Source organism: Bicyclus anynana, chromosome 3, assembly GCF_947172395.1.
Source record: "Bicyclus anynana chromosome 3, ilBicAnyn1.1, whole genome shotgun sequence".
In the NCBI taxonomy this organism is placed as follows: domain Eukaryota; kingdom Metazoa; phylum Arthropoda; class Insecta; order Lepidoptera; family Nymphalidae; genus Bicyclus; species Bicyclus anynana.
In genome coordinates this window covers 5,546,908-5,568,108 of record NC_069085.1, presented here as the reverse complement: position 1 = coordinate 5,568,108, position 21,201 = coordinate 5,546,908, and the positions used below count along the sequence as shown (strand labels likewise).

Below are 21,201 nucleotides of genomic sequence, written 5' to 3'. Positions count from 1 at the left end.
GACGAATTTTTCGCATCTATCACGTTTTGCCATTGGGGTTACCACTTTGCTGGTTATAATATGTTGTTACGGTTAGATGGCATTTAAATAAAAGGCGTGTTCACCTTAGGAGGTTTACTGATCGACTATTTTAATATTTTTCATGGATCTACACTCGACAGCGAGATGCGTGTCTGTAGTTATTGTTTACATAAGACTACGTCATTTTATTACATTCACTAACAGCTAACTTACACGTTTAATTAATTCTAGTCTACACGCTACAACGTCATAATCGATTTTGAACTGTTTTTAGGAAGGTTAAATTAAAATGTCACTAACAACGAAGTTGCCATGGAAATGAAAGATATCACAAGCTGTAACTTTACAAAGTGCCGATTTTTGAGTAGGTTAAGTATGCACCAAACATAGAGACCGCTCTGAAGACGAGGCGTATGCTTGCACAATACGCTGTTGCAATGTCAGGGCGGACTTGAACTTTGGCGCATAACTATAAGTAATGTCATTGAAAACGTTTAAACAGTCGGTTTACAGATTTTAATTTTCTTAAAGTTGTTTCACATGATAATTAATGTCTTTAAAGGTTGGTTAAATTAAACAACTTTTACATTGTATTATTTATTGTCAAGTCATATACATAAAAATCATTATGATAATATACAAAAATAAAATTCTACAATAAAATCCTACCAATGATTTTGAAAAACAATATCAAGGACGGTTAATTCCTATATCAATACTATATTCTCAAAACTTACACTTTAAAAACGTCTTCTGTACACGGATATATTGTGAATTAAATTTTATTTCATTACATTACATTATTTTCTTGCTGAGGACTTAGAAATACCTTTAATACATACAAGCTTATAATACCTATAAAGATGTCGCGCTAAACTTTTAATACAAAGGAAATCTATAATATGAGGTAAAGTTTGTGGTGTTGTAAGTTTATCCCGAGCGCCGTGATAGCTCAGAGGATATGACCTCTGCCTCCGATTCCGGAGGGTGTGGGTTCGAATCCGGTCTGGGACATGCACTTCCAATTTTTCAGTTGTATGCATTTTAAGAAATTAAATATCACGTGTCTCAAACGGTGAAGGGAAAACATCGTGAGGAAACCTGCATATCAGAGAATTATCTTAATTCTATGCGTGTGTGAAGTCTGCCAATCCGCATTGGGCCAGTGTGGTGGACTATTGGCCTAACCCCTCTCATTGTGAGAGGAGAGTCGAGCTCAGCAGTGAGCTGAATATAGGTTGATGATGATGCAGTTTATCCCCATATTTTCACGAGAACGGGAACTACGCGAGTGAAACCGTGGGGCGTCCGCTTGTCCTCTAAAAACTGACGCTTAAATAGTTTCCCTCTAGGCGACTAAAACTTTTTTTTAATTGTTTACAAGTTATTAGCCCTTGACTACAATCTCACCTGATGATGAGTGATGGCGCAATCAAAGATGGAAATGAAATGAGCTAAATCGTTAGGAGGAGGATGAAAATCCACACCCAGTGGCGTGCACTTCATACACGCATTAAAGTACTGCATACCCTAGAGCTGTTTTTCTTAATACTTTTAAATGCAGATTTTCCCAGTTTGCTTTATTTTTCTTACTATACATACACTGATCGACAACCTTATTCACGCCACTGTCCACACCCAATTTGGTTTCTACACGACATAGCACCGGCCGAAGCCTCCCACCAGCCAGACCGGAACCAATTTAGAAAACCTCAATCAGCCTAGCCGGACATCAAACCCAGGACATCGGTTTTATAAATCCACCGCGCATACCACTGCGCTATGGAGACCATCAAAACCTCCAAAAGTTCAACGCGATCGGAATACAAGATAATACTGAATTAAATTGAAAAATAAAAACAATATTAAAAATGGTCACGATATCTGCGTAAGTTGCCACACTTTAATTGATTTGTCATCACTCGCTGTAATAAGTGTCTTCGATGCAGAGTCGTAGTGTATGCTCCGGATTAAATCTGAAACAATTAAATAAAAAAATAAACTCAAATTAAAAAATATATATAAATTCGAAATTCATTTTACTTAGGCTGAGTTTACAAGCACTTTTGAAAAATTAAGTTATATCATAATTTACATTAATCTAATGGTGGTAATAATAATCGAAAGTTACGAGGGTTCCAAACGAGCCTTGGTCCGAGAAGAGCCCACAACAAACTCCGTCAAAGTTTATTTATTATTATAACTTATAGTAGTAATAGTCAGTCAGTCATAAAAATAGGAATTTTGAGTCAAAGGAACACGAATTTTGACGACCCCTGGTGCAGTTATTAGTGATGTTCTCAGCAGAGAGGTCCGGGATTCGATTCCCAGCTTGGTTCAGTTTAGGGTTTTATATTTTTTACATTGTCTCAGACTCTGGTGGTATTTGCTATTTAACATAATACCGGCAAAGATGTGCCCGCCAAGCGATTTAGCGTTCTAGTACGAAATAAAATATAATAGTTTAAAAAACTAAAAAAACACGTTTTAGCACGCACTATGAATTACAGATGTTTTTTCGTATTCCTGACAGCAAACGCTTTCATTTGATACCTATATCATGGGGGTGCATTTTAAATAGCCTGTCCGCCATCTTGGACGTCCGCCATATTACTCTCGGCTTTAAGACACGTGACAATGGGAACTACGCGGGTGAGACCGCGAGATTCTGCCTAAAAGTCACTCCGAAAACCGCTTGACGTACAAAGATGAAATTTCGCAGAGAGGTAGTTTATAGTTAATAAACATCCATTAAGAACGAAATTTGTAAGAGAGTTAAGCTAAGGTGTAACGGCGGCCGAAATCGCAAGCGTCCGGATTATAGGTCTCCGCGACGCTCGAGTAAATCCACATTGAGCATCATGGGCTCCGCTGTTAGCGTAGATTTGGCTCACCGTCATGAGCTTTGTGCTCGCTCAACTGTGCCACCGTGGTCATGTTCCACTGCAGCAGCGAGCCCGCGCCGCCGCCGCACCACAGCACGGCGGCGCCGTCACAGCACAGTGACGTCACCGTGGCGGACACGCGCTTTTGATATACCTGCAATCAATCAATCCATATGGTATACTTATAGTAAAACTGTAACAGGTCCAATTCTATACATCTAAATATATAAAACTCAAAGGTGACTGACTGACATAGTGATCTATCAACGCACCGCCCAAACCACTGGACGGATCGGGCTGAAATTTGGCATGCAGGCAGATGTTATGACGTAGGCATCCGCTAAGAAAGGATTGATGAGTGATCAAATTCTACATAAAAGTTTGTATTAAACTTTGTCAATTCTGCGGGGATTTGGCTGAAATTTTGAATGAAAATAGATTTTACTCAGGATTAACACAAGACTACTTTTCATCCCGGAAAAATCCCGCGGTAAAGTTGTAGATATGTTGAAAATGTTTGTTGGTGGGCATTATACAATATGGTTTTTTTTAGCAGACTCAGAAGCATATTACAAAAATAAAAAAACCAATGTCGAACAAAGGTTATGATTCACAACATTTGTCAACAAACCCTGAATGGAAGAGAATGATCTTCAGTGGAGTCAAGCACTTGTGAACGTTGTGTGTAGAGTTAAAGAATCCTTTGATAATTAACAAACACTCCCCTTTTCCACTCAAATGACTCTCCCCTATTCCAAGTAACTCATAAAGAATTACACAACAAGAAATGTGAACGCCACGAGCATACTGAAGACGAAGTCGTTCCTGCCAACCGCGGTACCCCTCTCAAACTCCCTACTCTTTACGGAAACAAGTCGCGCCACCTAGCATCGGCACGAGCCAACACGAGATCGAGCGACGTCATATCCGTCTCAGGCTATTATTTCCTACAATACGAATAAGAAGCCAAAAATATTTTTTTTCGGATGAAAAGATGTCGCGAAGTTTCCCGAATGCAGCCCAGCCGAGTTGGATTTGGCGGTTCACCTCTTTCTCGAAATTGGACCTACCTAACTGGATCATGCTGGCGGCTCGAGGTTGTTGTGCTTGGAGGTCCATGCAAGAAGCCTATGTCCAGCAGTGGACATCCATCGGCTCATAAGGTAAGGTAAGATAAGGTGACTGGATCATACGGTACGGTCTGACTCGGTCTGGTATGGCTCAAAGGTCTTACCGAATTCAGAACAGTTAGATCAGTAACGTTCAAGTCCCCAGCATCGCTGACAGTGACTATCCTGTCCTCCCGGAGCAAGCACACTCCGTTCACAGGCGAGGAGTGTATGCTGATTTTGTTGATCAGCTCCTTGGACGAGTAGTCCCATATGTACACCTCACCGTCGCTCGTCCCAGCTATTATTTCTAGCATGTGTCTTCTGTACCTGTAAAATAATAAACCATGATCAGTGTCTATCATAAGAGCACGACTATCATTCTTTCACACTTCACATCACACTATATTATAAACGCAAAAGATTTTTTTTATTATTCTTTACAAGTTAGCCATCACCTGATGGTAAGTGATGATGAAAATAATCTCGTAATTGTAATATTTTTATAAAACGAAATTGTATTTTTATCACGTCACAGCAAACGCCAATCATAAACTGTGACGTCATTCGCTACAAGGCATCGGTATGTGATTGGCACTTGCGGTGACGTGATATATCACATCACTGCAAACGCCAATTACGCTGTTATCTCTATGACGTCACTTGCTAATGTGTAATTTTCATTTATATTAATTTTTTTACTGGTTATTATTGACGGGAAAAAATAAAATATAACTTATAATACTTCCATAATTCAGTTTAAATACTGTTTACAAAAGAGGCAAGTAGCCTATTGCATAATCAAGATAAGAGCAAGTACCTAAATTATACAAACATTAAAGTTTAAAAAAAACATACTCGTCTAAATGAGAACCTCCTGCTTTTTTTAAAGTCGGTTAAAAATGCATGAATTCAACAAAAAACACACATTTCAAAAAAAAAAAACTACTGAACCGATTTCAAAAATTATTTCACTGTTGGGAAGCTACAATATGCATATAATATTATCCACAAGTTCCTATAGGAAAGGGTGAATAAAATATAAAATTATAATTGTAATCATCAACTTAATGGATCACTACTGGGACTTCAAACTTAAACCCAACATGCTGCTCTAATCTGGGTTGATGGACTATAGTCAGGCAAGTTCGTTGATGACACTACCATGATATGCGAGCAACGAGGGGAAAGACTGCGCGAGTGTGAAATCTTGCGTGCGGTGAAGTGAGGTGCATCAATCGTCGGCTTTTCATTCATCGCTACACGCCTCCCGGCCCGCGCGGCCCATAAGGAGTGTTACGAACGAGCTTGCCAAGCTATAACTGTGAACACATTGATTATATGTACCTAAAGGCTACGGTGCTAATCTTCCCGTCGTGGTCGAACTCAGCCTTCAGTCCGCGCAAGGCTTGTCCAGTCTTGCCCACGTTCCCCCACACTCGGACCACGCCATCCCAACCACCCGATATCAACAGATGCTCTGAAAACCAAAGATTTTCTACTATTAGATATGTTAGGTTAGGTTAGGTTAGCTAGCTTCTCCATTGAGCGTACACATGCACAATTTTGTGTTTATTTATACTTTATACTAGCTGACGCCGCGCGGTTTCACCCGCGTGGTTCCCGTTCCTGAAGGAATCATCATCATCATCATCATATCAGCCGATGGACGTCCACTGCAGGACATAGGCCTTTTGTAGGGACTTCCAAACATCACGATACTGAGCCATCTGCATCCAGCGAATCCCTGCGACTCGCTTGATGTCGTCAGTCCACCTGGTGGGGGGTCGGCCAACACTGCGCTTACTAGTGCGGGGTCGCCATTCCAGCACTTTGGGACCCCAACGTCCATCGGCTCTTCGAACTATGTGCCCCGCCCATTGCCACTTCAGCTTCGCAACTCGTTGAGCTATGTCTGTGACTTTGGTTCTTCTGCGGATCTCCTCATTTCTGATTCGATCACGCAGAGATACTCCTAACATAGCTCGTTCCATCGCCCGCTGTGTGACTCTGAGCCTTCTTATCAGGCCCATAGTTAGCGACCAAGTCTCGGAACCATAGGTCATCACTGGCAACACGCACTGTTCGAAGACTTTTGTCTTCAGGCACTGAGGAATTTTGGACGAAAAGATGTCGCGAAGTTTCCCGAATGCAGCCCAGCCGAGTTGGATTCGACGGTTCACCTCTTTCTCGAAATTGGACCTACCTAACTGGATCATATGTCCTAGGTATATGTATTCGTCTACAATTTCGAGTGCAGCGTTCTCAACTATAACTGGGTGGAGCGATACATGAGCATTACACATTATTTTTGTTTTGCCCATGTTCATTTTCAGGCCCACCTGTTGAGAAACGCTGCTGAGGTCATTGAGCATGGTACTAAGGTCATCCAGAGTCTGTGCCATGATGACTACATCATCCGCGAACCGCAGTTGAGTGATGTACTCGCCATTGATGTTAATGCCAAGTCCGCCCCAGTCCAGAAGCTTAAAAACGTCTTCCAGTGCGGCGGTAAATAGCTTCGGAGAGATCACATCTCCCTGACGCACTCCTCGCTGCAACTGGATTGGCCTCGTAGTCTGATCCTGAATACGGACTGACATAGTGGCGTTTTCGTACAAGCACTTCAACCCTTGGATATACCTGTAATCAATTCGGCATCTCTGCAATGACCTTAGCACAGCCCAGGTTTCCACCGAATCAAAGGCTTTCTCATAGTCCACAAACGCTAAGCATAGTGGCTGGTTATACTCGTGAGTCTTCTGTATAACCTGCCGCAGCGTATGGATGTGGTCTATGGTACTAAAGCCTTTTCGGAAACCGGCTTGTTCGGGAGGCTGGAAGTCGTCGAACCTATTGGCGAGACGATTCGTAATGACTCTCGAGAACAATTTGTAAACGTGGCTTAACAGCGAGATGGGTCTGTAATTCTTCAGCAAGGTGTTGTCACCTTTTTTGAAGAACAGAACCACCACGCTCCTATGCCACGCCTCAGGCGTCGTGCCCTCGTGAATGACGGAATTGAACAATCGCTGAAGGACTTTAAGTATCGGTTTTCCACCCGCTTTCAGGAGTTCTGCTGTGATTCCGTCCTCACCTGGCGCCTTATTGTTCTTCAGTTGTTTGAGAGCCACACTAATCTCGTATAGGCTGACGTCCGGGATATCTTCGGTATAGTGTCGGGTCAACTTGGCTCTGGGGTCTTTAGCCAAGTTGTCAACAGGCTGCTGAGTAGTCGTGTATAGCTGTCCATAGAACTTCTCGACCTCACTTAATAACTCGGGCTTGGAAGAAATCAGATTACCGTGCTCGGTCTTCAAACGCGTCAGCTGCGTCTGTCCAATAGACAGATCTCTGGCGAAAACTTTTGAGCCTCGATTGTTTTCAATCGCATTTTTTATACGCTCGGTATTGAAGTTTCGCAAGTCGCTGGTTTGCGACTTAGAGATCTGTCTACTGATCAGTCGGTAATTTGACGCATCTGCTGAAGACTGTAATCTCATTTCTTGCCTCTCTTCCATGAGTTTAAGTGTATGGTCTGAGAATTTTTTGGTTCTTTTCGTACGGTGGGTCTTATAGAACTTAGACCCAACGGAATGGACAGTTTCCACGAACCTGTTGTTCAGATCGTCCACAGTTTCGCAATTTCCTAGGCAATCGAAGCGGTTCTGCAGTTCTAGTTGAAAGGACTCGGGGTCTTGAATATGGGCACGAGTAGGTCGGAGCGTAGACTTTACCAGTCGATACCGTTCCAGCTGAACGTTGATATTCAACGTGCCTCTAACCATTCGGTGATCGCTACCGGTTTTCACCCTATGGATCACAGAAACATCGTTGAATATTTGCCGTCTGGTAGACAAGATGAAGTCAATCTCATTTTTCGTGGAACCATCGGGGCTCATCCAGGTCCATTTCCTGCGTGGTGGCTTCTTGAAGAAGGAGTTCATCATAAAGAGGCCCTCCTTCTCCATGAAGTCAGCCAACATTTGGCCCCTATCGTTCCGTTGCCCATATCCAAATCGTCCCACTTTCAACTCTGAACCGCTAAGTTCGCCCAGCTTTGCGTTAAAATCCCCCATCACAACATTGTAATAAGAGTTTGAGGCATGTATGGCTTTAGAAATATCCTCATACAATACCTCTACCTCCTCGTCGGGATGTGTTGAGGTCGGTGCGTAAACCTGTATAACCTTCAACGAATACCGTTTGGTAATTCGGAGGACCAGGAACGCTACCCTGCTCGACACACTCTCGACTTTTACAACATTGTTCACGAGGGACTTGTGAACGATAAATCCGACACCACCCTGGGACTGTTGGTCGCCCTCCCGGTAGTAGAGCATGTTGCCGGATTCAAGGATTATCGAGCCCTCCCCCTCTCTTCGGACTTCAGACAATCCTATGACATCCCAGTGCAACTTGCTCATAACTTCTTCCAGCTCGATGACCTTCTCGTCGGACCTCAAAGTGCGTGCGTTATATGTTGCCAGGTCTAGTCGTCGGGGTTGGCAGCGGAATCTCTGCCGGAGATTCTTAACACCCCTTGCCCCGCCGTTACCGTAACCGCTGCCAGAGCCAGGAATAGCGGGGCTGCCGGGGACTAGGGGCTGTGTTATGTTTTTGTAGTCCATACTAAGTTTTGCCCAGTACTGACCACGCTGGGCATGCGGGTTGGTCAGCGCAGTGCTAGATTACTCGCGCCGGTGTCGCTGCTGCCCGACACCGGCCTGAGGCATTTCGTAATCTAGCCTGTGGGAATGGATATATCCGCCATTCGTCGGTCGCCAGAGCCTCGTCGGTCCATCTGCAGGGTGCACCACGAGCAGGTGAGGTTGGCAGTTGGGGAGACTGACTGGTACTAGCCTCCCCCTTACACCCCTGCCTGAAGGAATACGGGGATAAAATATAGCCTATAGCCTTCCTCGATAAATGAGCTATCTAACACTGAAAGAATTTTTCAAATCAGACCAGTAGTTCCTGAGATTAGCGCGTTCAATCAAACAAACAAACTCTCCAGCTTTATAATATTAGTATAGATTTATGTATATATAGTTTTTACACATCCTGAACACATAACTCGACATTGTAGAAAATATTTCGGTATTATTTGTTTAAATAACGTTCGCTGTTTACGACTAAATGATGAAAATTAGACAATTAGCCACTTTTATCCGCCTCAATTTCGACGAGCTAGTGACTAATATATCTAATAAAATCTTTGCAGAAAACGTATTTTTCATTTTACAGAATAATAAAACCGAACTTTGTTCGTCTGTTCACGCCAATCTACGAAACTACTGAACGGATTTGCATACTGTTTTTAGAGTTTTAGCCAAACCTGGTAGCTCTCAGATCCATATCGAGGTTCGGCAAGTTACGCCGAATAAGCTAGTATTTCCTAGTTATTTTTTAATGTTTAAAGTTGATTAAAACCACAATAAAATGTATAATACACAAACATTATACTCGTATATTATCCTACTAATATTAAAAACTCGAAAGTTTGTATGGAAGTTTGTTTGTTTGGATGTTTCTTACTCTTTAACGCCGCTACTACTGAAGCAATTTGGCTGAAATTGCAATGCAATGCTACTTTTTACCCCGAAAAAATCCATGGTTCCCGAGTGATTTGTGAAAAACTGAATTCCACACGGACGAAGTCGCGGGCGTCCGCTTGTGTATTAATTAAATATGCAGTTTTTACAATTTTCCAAAGCTCTATTAAATGTTGGGTTTTTTTACCTTTAGGCAGCCACTTTAAACAGTTGACGGAGTCGTCGTGCGCTCTGAAGCTCTCCACTATGCGTCCGTATTCAACATCGTACAGATATCTGAAAGAGTTATCAATCAAATTAACCAAAAACTAGGGCACGCACCACGGTTTTACACGCGTTTTTCCCTTGAGTATACGGGGATAAAATATAGGCTATTATAAAACACATGGAAATAACGTAGCTTTTTAGTGGTGTAAGTGTCGAAATGTGCGTTTTTGCTGATTAAACGGATATATCCTTTAATTACATAAACTTAGATTTTTACAACTTCATAGGACCGTAGACCTCACATGGTTCAAATTTCAACTTGACACCTCCATGCATTCTCGAAATAAACGGTCTTGACAGACAACAAAGTGATCATATAACGGTTCCGTTTCATTCTTTTGAGATATACGGATCTCTAAAAACCACAGAACAGAGATCGCTAAAAGCTAACGCTTTTAGCAATAGAAGTAGCATAGGGGCGTGGCCCGCTTACACCCGGGTGTGCGGAGCTTCGCAAGCCTATCCGCGCATGTACTAGCAGTCTTGTTTCGTAGACTGACACGTTACGTCCTGCGGTTGTCAAATTCGGTAAATGAAAATAATTAAAAACGATTAGAAAAATGCTGTATTGTGCCGTTTTGGAATACCAAAATGATAGCCGCCACAAACTTTTATCAAATTATGGTGTTTCGTACCATAATTAAGACGTATTTTATTATATTTTCATTAAAATATGAAAAAATAATTTTACTCAAAATCACAAACTAAAATGAACTTTACGGGAATAGTACTAAAGTTTACTTCATTTTAATACAAGTTCGATTTTCTCGAAGATTCTGTTGACACCAGTGGGCATACATTTACTGCGCCAACAACAACAAAAAAACTATCATAAATCAAAATTATACAAAAATGATCTTATTGCAATAATTCTTCTATTCCCAATTAAATGTATTAATTATTAATATTAATAATCCTTGTTATTTTATATTTAACGAAATCACCCATTGATTTTGCATAAATCTGTGTTACTTTTTAATTATATAAAAATATTTAGGAATGTTCCAGCTTTAAATAAAGGATCATCATGTGAATTTTTAAATGAAAGTACCTTTTTATATTATTTAAAAACTGGTTGTTAGGCATATAAACGAACATTTTCTTTCAAACAATTTTAAGGTCAAAATAAACTCAAGAGACAGAGTGTTCGTTTTGCCTTTAGGTTCTTTAATTGAATTTCTCTGTCGGTCCCTCATGACTGACAATCAACAAGATTAATACGATTATTTTATTGTCTGTAATCAACAAATATACGATTATTTTATTGATTTCAAAGCCAAAGGTTTCAATTGAAAAGCATATGCATAGCTTTTAATATCTCCCCTAGCATTCAGTTTATCAGAAAACTGCAAAACATTTTAAAAATATGATTTGAATGTATATGTTATATTATGCTTTATATAAAATAAGAGTAAAAATAGACCAAAAAATAGTTTTTATTTTTCTTGTTTTAGTTCTCCTGAAAAAAGTGTAATTTTGATTTATGTTAGTTTTGAATTTAAGCAGCTGCCATATGTCATTTGGCTATTCATTTAGGGATGTCGATAATAATATATCGATATTTTATATCTACTACTATTATATATATACTATATGATGACACGATAATGATGAAATTTCAGAAAAAAAATTTTTAGGAATCCGGAGAGGAAAAGAATTAATCAAGGCGACTAGGAAGCAAAATTTGTTTTATGCAAAACCGCATTCTAATTTGTTCCAAACATTTTACGCAGTCAGACACGTTAATGTAAAGTGGAAACAGAAGATATTTAGTAGTCACGGCAGTGCCAAACAAAAAGATTTTTTTTTTCTAAAAGTCTTTTAGAATACAAATAAAATGACGTACTTAAAGTGTTAGGAACGTCAAGTCTGAGTATTTGTAATTGACCTATTGACTACTAACGGGTTGGAAAATAATCTACTGGTAACATTCATCATCATTTCTGACAGGACCACATGAAACAACACTGTCTGCAAAATCCAAATCTATAACATGGCTTGAATTAATACATCACCGGCTTAGCACCGCTTTCATACTGATCAGCAGGTAGAACATATTATGATGTTATTTTTCGCTTTTTAGTTTAGTGGGTACGTTTTTAGGTTTTGAAGTCGGTTGTATTTTTTTTATTAAAAATTTTTTTACTTTCTTGTGTGTGTTTTTTCATATATTTTAAATTTTTGATTGAACTATGTTGTTCTTCTTAGTTTTATAAAATTCAATTTTTTTTTAACAACAGACGTTCGTATTATTTACTGCGAGTAACGAGACTATCGATGTTTAAGACTATCGTTATTTCACATCCCTAGACAACATTAATAAAACAAAGTTAGGATCATTTTGAATCTTGTTTATAAGGTAATAAAGCTTATATATAGAGACAACTAGTGACGAGTAGCGGTACTACAGATTTCATTCATGAATTTTCATTCAAGAATTTTCATTTGTTCTGAGACAACAGTAATAAATAATTTTCAACTCTAAAATAAGGGTAATATATTTCTTTTTTCACTAAATATTAAACAGCCAATTAAGTGAAGAGTTTATCAGTGTGATAAGTATTATTACACTATAAATGTGTTTGTAAGGCCACGCCCCCGGGTACGCTGGTTTCAATACAAACAGTTGGCACTTTATAAATCTAGTTACTTCTTATATCTGTGCTAAAAACCATCGTCATATCAGCGGACGGACATCCACTGCATGACTGCCTTTTGTAGGGGCTTCCAAACATCACGATACTGAGCCGCCTGCATCCAGCGAATCCCTGTCGAGGACGAGGAGGTCCCTGTGAGGTCGACCAACACCGCGTTTTCTAGTGCAGGGTCGTCATTCCTGCACCTTGGGCCGAACATCCATCGGCTCTACGAACTATGTGCCCTACCCATTGCCACTTCAGCTTCGCGACACATTGAGGTATGTCGGTGACTTTGGTTCTTCTGCGGATCTCCTCATTTCTGATTCGATCACGCAGAGATACTCAGAGGATAGCTAGTTCCATCGCGCGCTGTGTGACTCTGAGCCTTTGTTATGAGACCCATAGTTAGTGCCCAAATCTTGGATCCATGTTTCATCACTGGGAACACTATTCGAAGACGTTTGTCATCAGGCATTGAGGAATTTCAGATAAAAAGGTAAACATCATAACGTGATATGACCTCTGCCTCCGATTCCGGAGGTTGTGAGTTCGAATCCGGCCCAGGGCATGCACCTCCAACTTTTCAGTTGTGTGCATTTTAAAGAAATTAAATATCGTGTATCAAACGGTGAAGGAAAAACATGGTGAGGAAACCTGCATACCAGAGAATTTTCTTAATTCTCTGCGTGTGTGAAGTCTGCCAATCCGCATTGGGCCAGTGTGGTGGACTATTGGCCTAACCCCTCTCATTCTGAGAGGAGACTCTCCGTAGCCGAATATGGGTTGATAAAGATGAAACACCATAAAACATTAAGAAATAATCTTACATTTCATTATCCCACGACCCAACAGCGACGATATGTTCACCCACCATAACACACGAGCTCAGAGGAGTCGAACACAAGACGACACTGCGAATTTGCTTCCTTTGAACCGTATCATATACTTTGAGCGTGCCGTCCTTACAAACTGATATGATCCTGTCATCTTTCCTCAGGACACAGTTCACTGCTTCTTTATGCAACCATATTGTATCCAAACACTCCAAATTATATTCATAGTTTTCGTAATCTTTTATTGATAGCTGTTTTGTTATATGCGGTATGATTCTTTTGACGTGCGGTTTGGTGAACAGTTGTTTGGGCACTTGACCGAATTCCATTATTTGTACTTCGAAAGCGTGTCGATCGTTCATATCGTATATGCAGTCGAGATCGATCGACCCCTCGTAACAGACGTGGTGGTACACTGGAATACAAATTGGTCATTCAAAAGCATTTAATTTTATTATGCTTAATGGCGGATCGTACATCAAATTCGTTTATTGATTGCAAGATACACGTAGAAAATATGTTAGTCCTTTTAAACTACTGTACTTAGGTATTATTTAAAAAAAAAAGAATATTTGCCACATTTTCAAATGTGACCAATATTCCCATTCCTCTCCAACTAGTCGGGAAAGACTGTGCTAGGAGTGGGTACGGAAATAGACCAACGGGGCGGGGATCGAACCATCACCCCTCGGTGATGAGTCCGACCGCTCTTACCGGTGAGCTATTGAGACACTAAACTGTTTATTATTATTATTATTTTAGCTTGTAAAAGCAGAACAAAAATCAAAGTTAATTTAGTCAATTAAGAAGTCAACATAAAAATCAATCAATTGTGTTAATTAAGTAATACATATTTATAGAACAAAACTAAAGTATGATTTAAAAAGGATATCGATATTATATTTTATAGACCTTGGCTTTGTATTAATAAGCTGTACACAGAACAAGCGCGTTTGCAAGCAAAGCACAGGTGCAGTTTGAAATTATTTTTATTTTTTATTTTAATTCCCCATAGTATCTGCGAACCATTATTAAAATAAAATTGATTATTATACTTTGTTATAATACGAGATCCGGCATAAGAAATATATACCCTCATCTGTTATTCTATTGGGATACTAAATAAATAATACAAATTATTCACATTGACACATTGAACGTACTTGTAGGTTGCCTAGTTAAAATTCGGTCGAACAGCTTATTTTTCTGTATGTTGCCTTTAATCAAGTTCATGGTTTGATAAATTTTGTATGAAAAAAGTGTGTTGGCCACAATTTAACTAGGCAACCTATTTGCAATGTGTCACTGTGAACATTATCTATCATTTATTTCTAAGAATTAATGAATAACAGATGAGGGTATATATTTCTAATGCCGGATCTTAAACCATTATATGTTACATGGAAAAATAAGCGATTCGTTCTGAAACTGAATCAATAATATTTCAACACGCATCGCTACACTTTGGAATCTATATTTCTTTCAGTTGAATGATGATGATGATGATGAGTGTTAACAGCATTCCTTATCTTGAGATAAAAACGAAAGCAGTATATTATCGAAAAATATCCACAATAAACTTCAATTTCATTCTTCTATTATCACTAATACAGTAATCCTTAGAAGAAGTAATATAATAATATAAGATTAAATAAACTTTTTTTTTATAAATACCAAAAGGACAAAAGCAAGATAAAAATTAACTTACAAACCATTATTAGCTTTCACTGCTTCTGCGCCCCTCTGTTTGTAGCCAAATATGAGGTCAATCCACTGGTGTAGATATCTGGACACATACTCCGACTCCAGGGCTTCCCTCAGCTTCACCACAAAGTCCTCGGGAGACTTGGCCCACGGGGGTAGTTTCACATTAACAACTTTACTACCGTCGTGTCTTGCACCGAAGTCTATATCGTAAAGGTTTACAAGGAAATCTCCTTTTGCACTCGTGTCGTAGAATTCCGGTACAAGCTCCTTTAAATAAAAGTTATATACTTAATAATGAATACAAAATTATAGCTTAGGTACACGGTTAGGGTTAGGGTAGGGTAAGGTAGAGTAGGGTAAAACGGGAGATGTTACTCCATTTTTACAGCGATACTATTGTAAGGGCTGGATCTGATGAATGGATGGATTGTCTAAGGACGAACGAAGTCGCGGGCGTCTGCTTGTAGATAATTAGCAAACGCTTGTCTCCTGAAATTTCAATTTGTTGTTGACTTATTAACAGGAAACATGCACGAAGGTATAGGTCAAATTCGATCTCTGGCTGGTGGTCGTATAGGTCATGAAATTGTATTCATTTATGAGGATAATGCATATTTAACCAGACTGCAAAATTTGGCACTTATTGGATGGACAAAAATCAGGCAATTGTTATTTGTTATTTTCCCTATAGATGTATTAACAAAATGCAAGGCAATTCATTTATCTCTTTGTTGAACTCGTTAAGGTTGAATTCCGCCTGCAGGTAGTGGAGATGTTTTAAAGAAAATACGTATGCACTTTGACAAGGTTTTATTGCGACTGATTTAATACTTATTGGCTGTTATACTAATGATAGATGTGCGTGTGTGCGTTGTGTATGCATATTAAACGAATGTTTGTTGTGTGATAGCTTGCAATATGAATGTTATGTATGTAACGTTTTGTATACGACGTATGACTGTGTTTTGAGTGTGTTTTGAGTTATATATTTAGTTATTTATTTATCTTTATATTATAAATGTTCTCATAAACGCGAAAAAACCTATGTCCACAAAAAAAATTAACAAATAGACACTATGGAAGTAGACAGTTGTACCCACCTCTTTATTCTATCTCAAGTATCTATCGCAATAAAAAATATTATTATTATCTAACATATTTATAATAATAAACCAGCAAATAAATCAAATGCTATTTTAGTTTTACAAATTAAAAGAAATTATTTGTTTTTTTTACAGTATTTTACAAGCACTTTTGAAAAATCCATTTTATATATTTCTACTGAGTCTGATATCATAGTTAATATAGATAGATATCTATCTATAATAATATAGATAGTCTTAACCCTGAGCAAAATATTGCAGGCATCACATAGAAGCAGTGTGGTGGGTCAAAGTCCCATATTAAAAGGGCAGACGCCTGTGAGGCAATAGCCAATGATTGCAATGTAAGAAAAATTAAAGTTAACATTACCTTAAAGTCTGACATATTTTTCAAACAATTCTTATAAACATCTTTCATTGAATTGAACATTCTGTCGGGATGATCGAACCTCCCATTTTGCAAACATAACATGTATTGAGGATATTTTCGTACCTGTAAATAAAAAAAAATATATTATTATTCAATAATCTTACTATAAAATTTATTAGAGCAAATTGTGTAAGAAAAATATAAAAATCATAAACTCTAGGCCTAAACTTGGAATTTTTCGAACTTGAATGTAAAAAAGAATTCGTAACAATAAAAAAACAAGTTTATTAAATAAAATGAAAAATTAACTAATATTCTACTTTCCTTAAATAATTATGTATTATTTTCAAGTTTATATTTTAGTTTTGTATTATAACATAATATTAAAAAAAAAAGAAGCAGTGCCTTTATAATACAAGCGGACGCCTGCGAGGATACAACCCGCTTTGGGGTTGAATTTTAGAAATTCTTGAATCACATTATACAGTGTGTTATAGGAAATACCGTCCGGCCCTTAAGGGTGTACTTAGGTATCGTGTATACATTATTTTTATGCAGTCCTTATTTTTAAAGAAATACATTTTTTTCCCTGCACGAAATTAACATAAAAAAATACAAAATTATAAAAACTTACATGGCAACACAAAAGTTGAGATAGGTTAATTATTAGTAGGCATTAAAATAAAATTACATACAAAATAAAAACGCCGCCATCTATATTTTGTGCTGCGTTTACACGTTTCTATTCAAAGCGGTAGTGAATGGGCAAGTAAACACACAAGTACACACAACAAGGTGATGGGTTTGTCAAGGTGCTTTATCATCTTGTGCTATGTACAAGCATGCATGCGTGCTTGCATAACTGGCGTGTTGTGATGTGTGTAAACATGAAAAGTTAATTTACGCAGATGGACGATGGCAGATGAATTAATGGTTAGTGAATCATTTTCCATATTTTCCACTCCTTGAACATACATTACACCAGAAACTATCCCTTTTACTCTGGAACACAGTAATAGCTCTGTCGCAAATAGATCTACTACTACTAATTTAAGTCTGCATTTTGGGCGAGTGGCGCAAGCAAACTAAACACAGCATTACAGACATTGCACGTGTCGGCGGCAGCGCGGTGTTTCAAAGACAGTGGGCGCCGAAAACGATGTTACCTACTACCTACCCTTTACGATATGCGGCGCGGATTTGTCAAAAGGCTTTCTATTTTGCCGACTTTTGTGCCACAGGTGTGTAGGTAGGAGGTAATAATCTAGATATACGTATCATAATTGACAGTACAGTATTGTCACTTTTTAAATTTTCCAAGTTTTGGGACAATTTATGTTTAAAATTAGAAACTTTATTATCACGTAAAAATGCTTAATTATTGAATAATATTTTTTTAAATATTTTTTCTGTTTATAATATTATAATGCTTACACGCACATTTTGGATCGGACGGTATTTTTAAAACACACTGTATTTCGTATTTTTTTATGATTTTTAAACAAATTTTTAAAACTGTAACTATAAAAATGAAGGACCATACAAACTTTCAACCCCTATTTTTATTATTATTCTATTTTTATTTTAGGGTCAAAAAGTCAAATTTACCATTATATCTAAATTAATCTTGATTGGTTCAGCCGTTTAGCTGTGAAACGGTATCATTCAGACAGATTCACTTTCGCATTTATAATATTAGTATAGATGATGTCGTCACTGCTAATATAAGGTGAAAATATATTAACTCACGAGATAAAACAAAACCAGACCGGGCGCGGAATAATGGGATCCATATAAAAACTTTGGTTCTGACATCTCATGATACCTCTCAAGTAATTTCTCCAGGCGGTCCGGGTTTAAGGCGCCCATTGGTTTGGACAAATCCCGGAACATATCAGCACTACCAAAGTCTATACTTTCCGAAATGTAGTCTGCGACCACCCACGGAAATATGGGATACTGTGTGAGGTCATTTTTACTTCTGTCTGAAAGACTTGCATGAAAAAAAAACAATAATAATATACATAACAGATAATATTAACAATGAATATCTTTGAGAAAAATATGATATAGTTTGTGACATCTGCTCTCTAGGATAATTTATTACAACTACTTAAACCTTCAAAAAAACTTTAAAAATATAATTTGCATATATTGTGAACTGATCTCCTTGGGCCTGTGGTTACCTAATTAGGCTACACATTATGAGGTTCAGGGTTTGAGTTCTCGTGTAGATAAAAACCATAGTCATACAATGGCGGCAATCGCGAAATAACGCTCTCTTTCGTACAATCGCAACGAAAGAAAGAGCGAGGCGATAATGGTCAATGACATGCATAATCTATCATTTTATGAAAAATATCGCGGGTCACATGTTAGGCTTACTGGCAACCATATTTTGAAACCATGGAATGCTAAGAAATTCACCATCAATCAGTGTTTTTTGTGATTATCCATGAAGCAAACCATAAAACATCTTTGGATTTTATAGATAACTACTAAAAGGAGGCCGCAAACTGAATTATCCAATTCTGAGAGCAATGTTGTTTAACATACCTAACATTCTAAATATTGTGTAACACATGTTTGTGACTAAGAATTTGCATTACTTATCAGTTTAATCATATCACTCACCAGTTGAGATACAATAAATAATCGTAGTTGGAAACAATTCCATTCTGCCATTGAAGTGTCATTTCTTCAACATGCACCCTTTCTAGATTCACATTTGGTGACTCTTCCAATATATGGCAAACTGTATCTCTGTCGTTCTCACTTTGAAATGATAGATACAAATGGGATGTAGGACTCTCTTCAGCACCATATATTTCAAGACCCTAAAATTTTTACCAATAATTTCTACCAAGAGTTATTGGAAAACATTTTATTTGTTTTAAAATTTTCAAAGATTCCTTACAAACACAAAACACTATTAATAATGCATCATACGAAAATAAAATAAAAACTATATAATAGGTATGTTCAGAAATAAATTAAGTTTAGGTTTGAGACTGACCAAAACTCAATGATTCTTATGTATAACCAATAGAAGAATCCCATCAACAAGACAAAATTTGTGTCTATTGTTTATCTGGTTATCTATTGATTTAAATAACTTAATCTGCATTTTTGCAGTACATTCAACTGCAACTTTGTTTCCTAGTGTAGTAAACTTCTAACTAAGTTTAAAAGACAGTTACTTATGTCATCACAGACTATTTAAAGATCTATAAAAGAGAAATATCCCACCATACATTGCTTTGTTATATCTCAAAGGTTTACTCAACATCTTCGATGAAAGCTTTTTACTAGGGACTTTTTACAACACTTTCAACAATTGTTGTCATATTTGAACGGATTTACATAAAAACTTAACAAATAGTATACTTGAATCTTTTCATAAATCACTCTATCTATTAATGAAAATCAGTTCAGGATTATTTCAGTTCATCACAGACAGAAAGATGCGGGACAGGACTTTGTTTTAGTATATGTATTGATTAAACTTGGCCAAGGCCCACTGACAATGTTATATAAAGCAATCTTGCAAATGCAACACTATAGACAAAACAAGCAATATATCAAATTACATAGGTTTAAACCAAAATGTATTGTAGACCAATTTCTGAGGATACTAAATAATAAGCATAAAGCAAAGCTAGAAAAAAAAATTAACATAAACGGATACATACAACTTGCCTTAGTAAAAATCTTCGCTTGTATATTCTTTTCATTTCATCTAGTTTCATTTTAAAAATTGGACTCTGTAAATAATAACATTATATTGCTGAAACTGACAAATGAACTGATATTGCAGCTGGGAAACACTAACCTAAGTATTTACTTAAAGAGAATTAATAAAAACTTACATTTTCTATATTACTAAAGGGTTGGAAATAAAGAGTAGTAGCCGTCAGAGCTAGCTTGCCATGATGTCTGACAAGTGGAGATATTTTTTCAGTTTGAAATTCACATATAATCTTTTCAGTGTAATCATCCATCATTACAGGGTCAAACACCATCCTCATATATCTAGAGTGGAGAATAGTTGCAATCATACTGTTGTGTTCCGGAGCATGCAGTGTTGATGCTCTCATGAGCTGCTGCATCTGAGTTAAGCACTCTTCTGCTGAAGAAAAATCAAAGAAGAAATAAAAGTCTTCATCCTCATATAGGAACTTGTATGGTGCCAATATATTTTCCTTCAACATTTCTGCATACTGATTAACTCTCACTTTAATCGTGTTTCTTGCTTCATTTGTGGTAATGGTGTCAATGTCTGTGCATTCTTTAAAATGAAGCTTTATAAGTGGATGATCCCATTCCCTGGGTTCAAAGACTAGAGACTTAGAACATAGTTTTAAACGACCCTGTATTGCATTCTTGTCCTGTAAATTTGCTTTGTTCATTGTGCAGGAATAATCCTCGAAATATATCTCACCCGGCTCCAACAACAGCATAGAAAATCTAAAACCGTTTATGTAGAGATTTATATAAAACACAAACGAAATCTTTATTTTTTAACTATTTATTACTACATTAGAATTAAAATTTCATTATACCTGGTTTTGTTCATTTTTACTTTGTCTTCTTTATCGTTATATTTTTATTTAAAACTTTTTTTCATAAAACTAGTAATCACACAGCACACTAATAAACATATAGTATATAATAAATTGATATGTCACATGCTCTTTAGTTTGAAAATTGAT

At 37.6% G+C, this 21,201-nt stretch overlaps 1 protein-coding gene across 2 annotated transcripts; it reads right to left on the bottom strand.

The window, feature by feature from the left end:
• Positions 1-1,413: 1,413 nt before the first annotated feature.
• LOC112047520 (protein FAN) lies at positions 1,414-21,155 on the bottom strand. Of its 2 annotated transcripts, XM_052889841.1 has the most exons (13): positions 21,052-21,155; positions 20,359-20,956; positions 20,182-20,253; positions 19,124-19,326; positions 18,239-18,482; positions 16,490-16,612; positions 15,022-15,283; positions 13,304-13,724; positions 9,758-9,846; positions 5,363-5,495; positions 4,141-4,345; positions 2,916-3,060; positions 1,414-1,997 (listed from the first exon to the last, which is right to left on the bottom strand). In XM_052889841.1, exons 1-13 carry the CDS (start codon positions 21,063-21,065, stop codon positions 1,897-1,899), a joined length of 2,610 nt encoding a protein of 869 aa, XP_052745801.1. In that variant the 5' UTR covers positions 21,066-21,155; the 3' UTR covers positions 1,414-1,896. The 2 variants fall into 2 exon arrangements, with proteins under 2 accessions (XP_052745801.1, XP_052745807.1); XM_052889847.1 differs by lacking the exon at positions 20,182-20,253.
• Positions 21,156-21,201: the final 46 nt, after the last annotated feature.

Coding starts and splice junctions, on each gene's coding strand:
- LOC112047520 (XM_052889841.1), bottom strand. Junction 20,254..20,358: donor CCTTTAGTAATATAGAAAAT/GTAAGTTTTTAT, acceptor TATTATTTACAG/AGTCCAATTTTTAAAATGAA. Junction 18,483..19,123: donor TATTTATTGTATCTCAACTG/GTGAGTGATATG, acceptor TTTTCATGCAAG/TCTTTCAGACAGAAGTAAAA.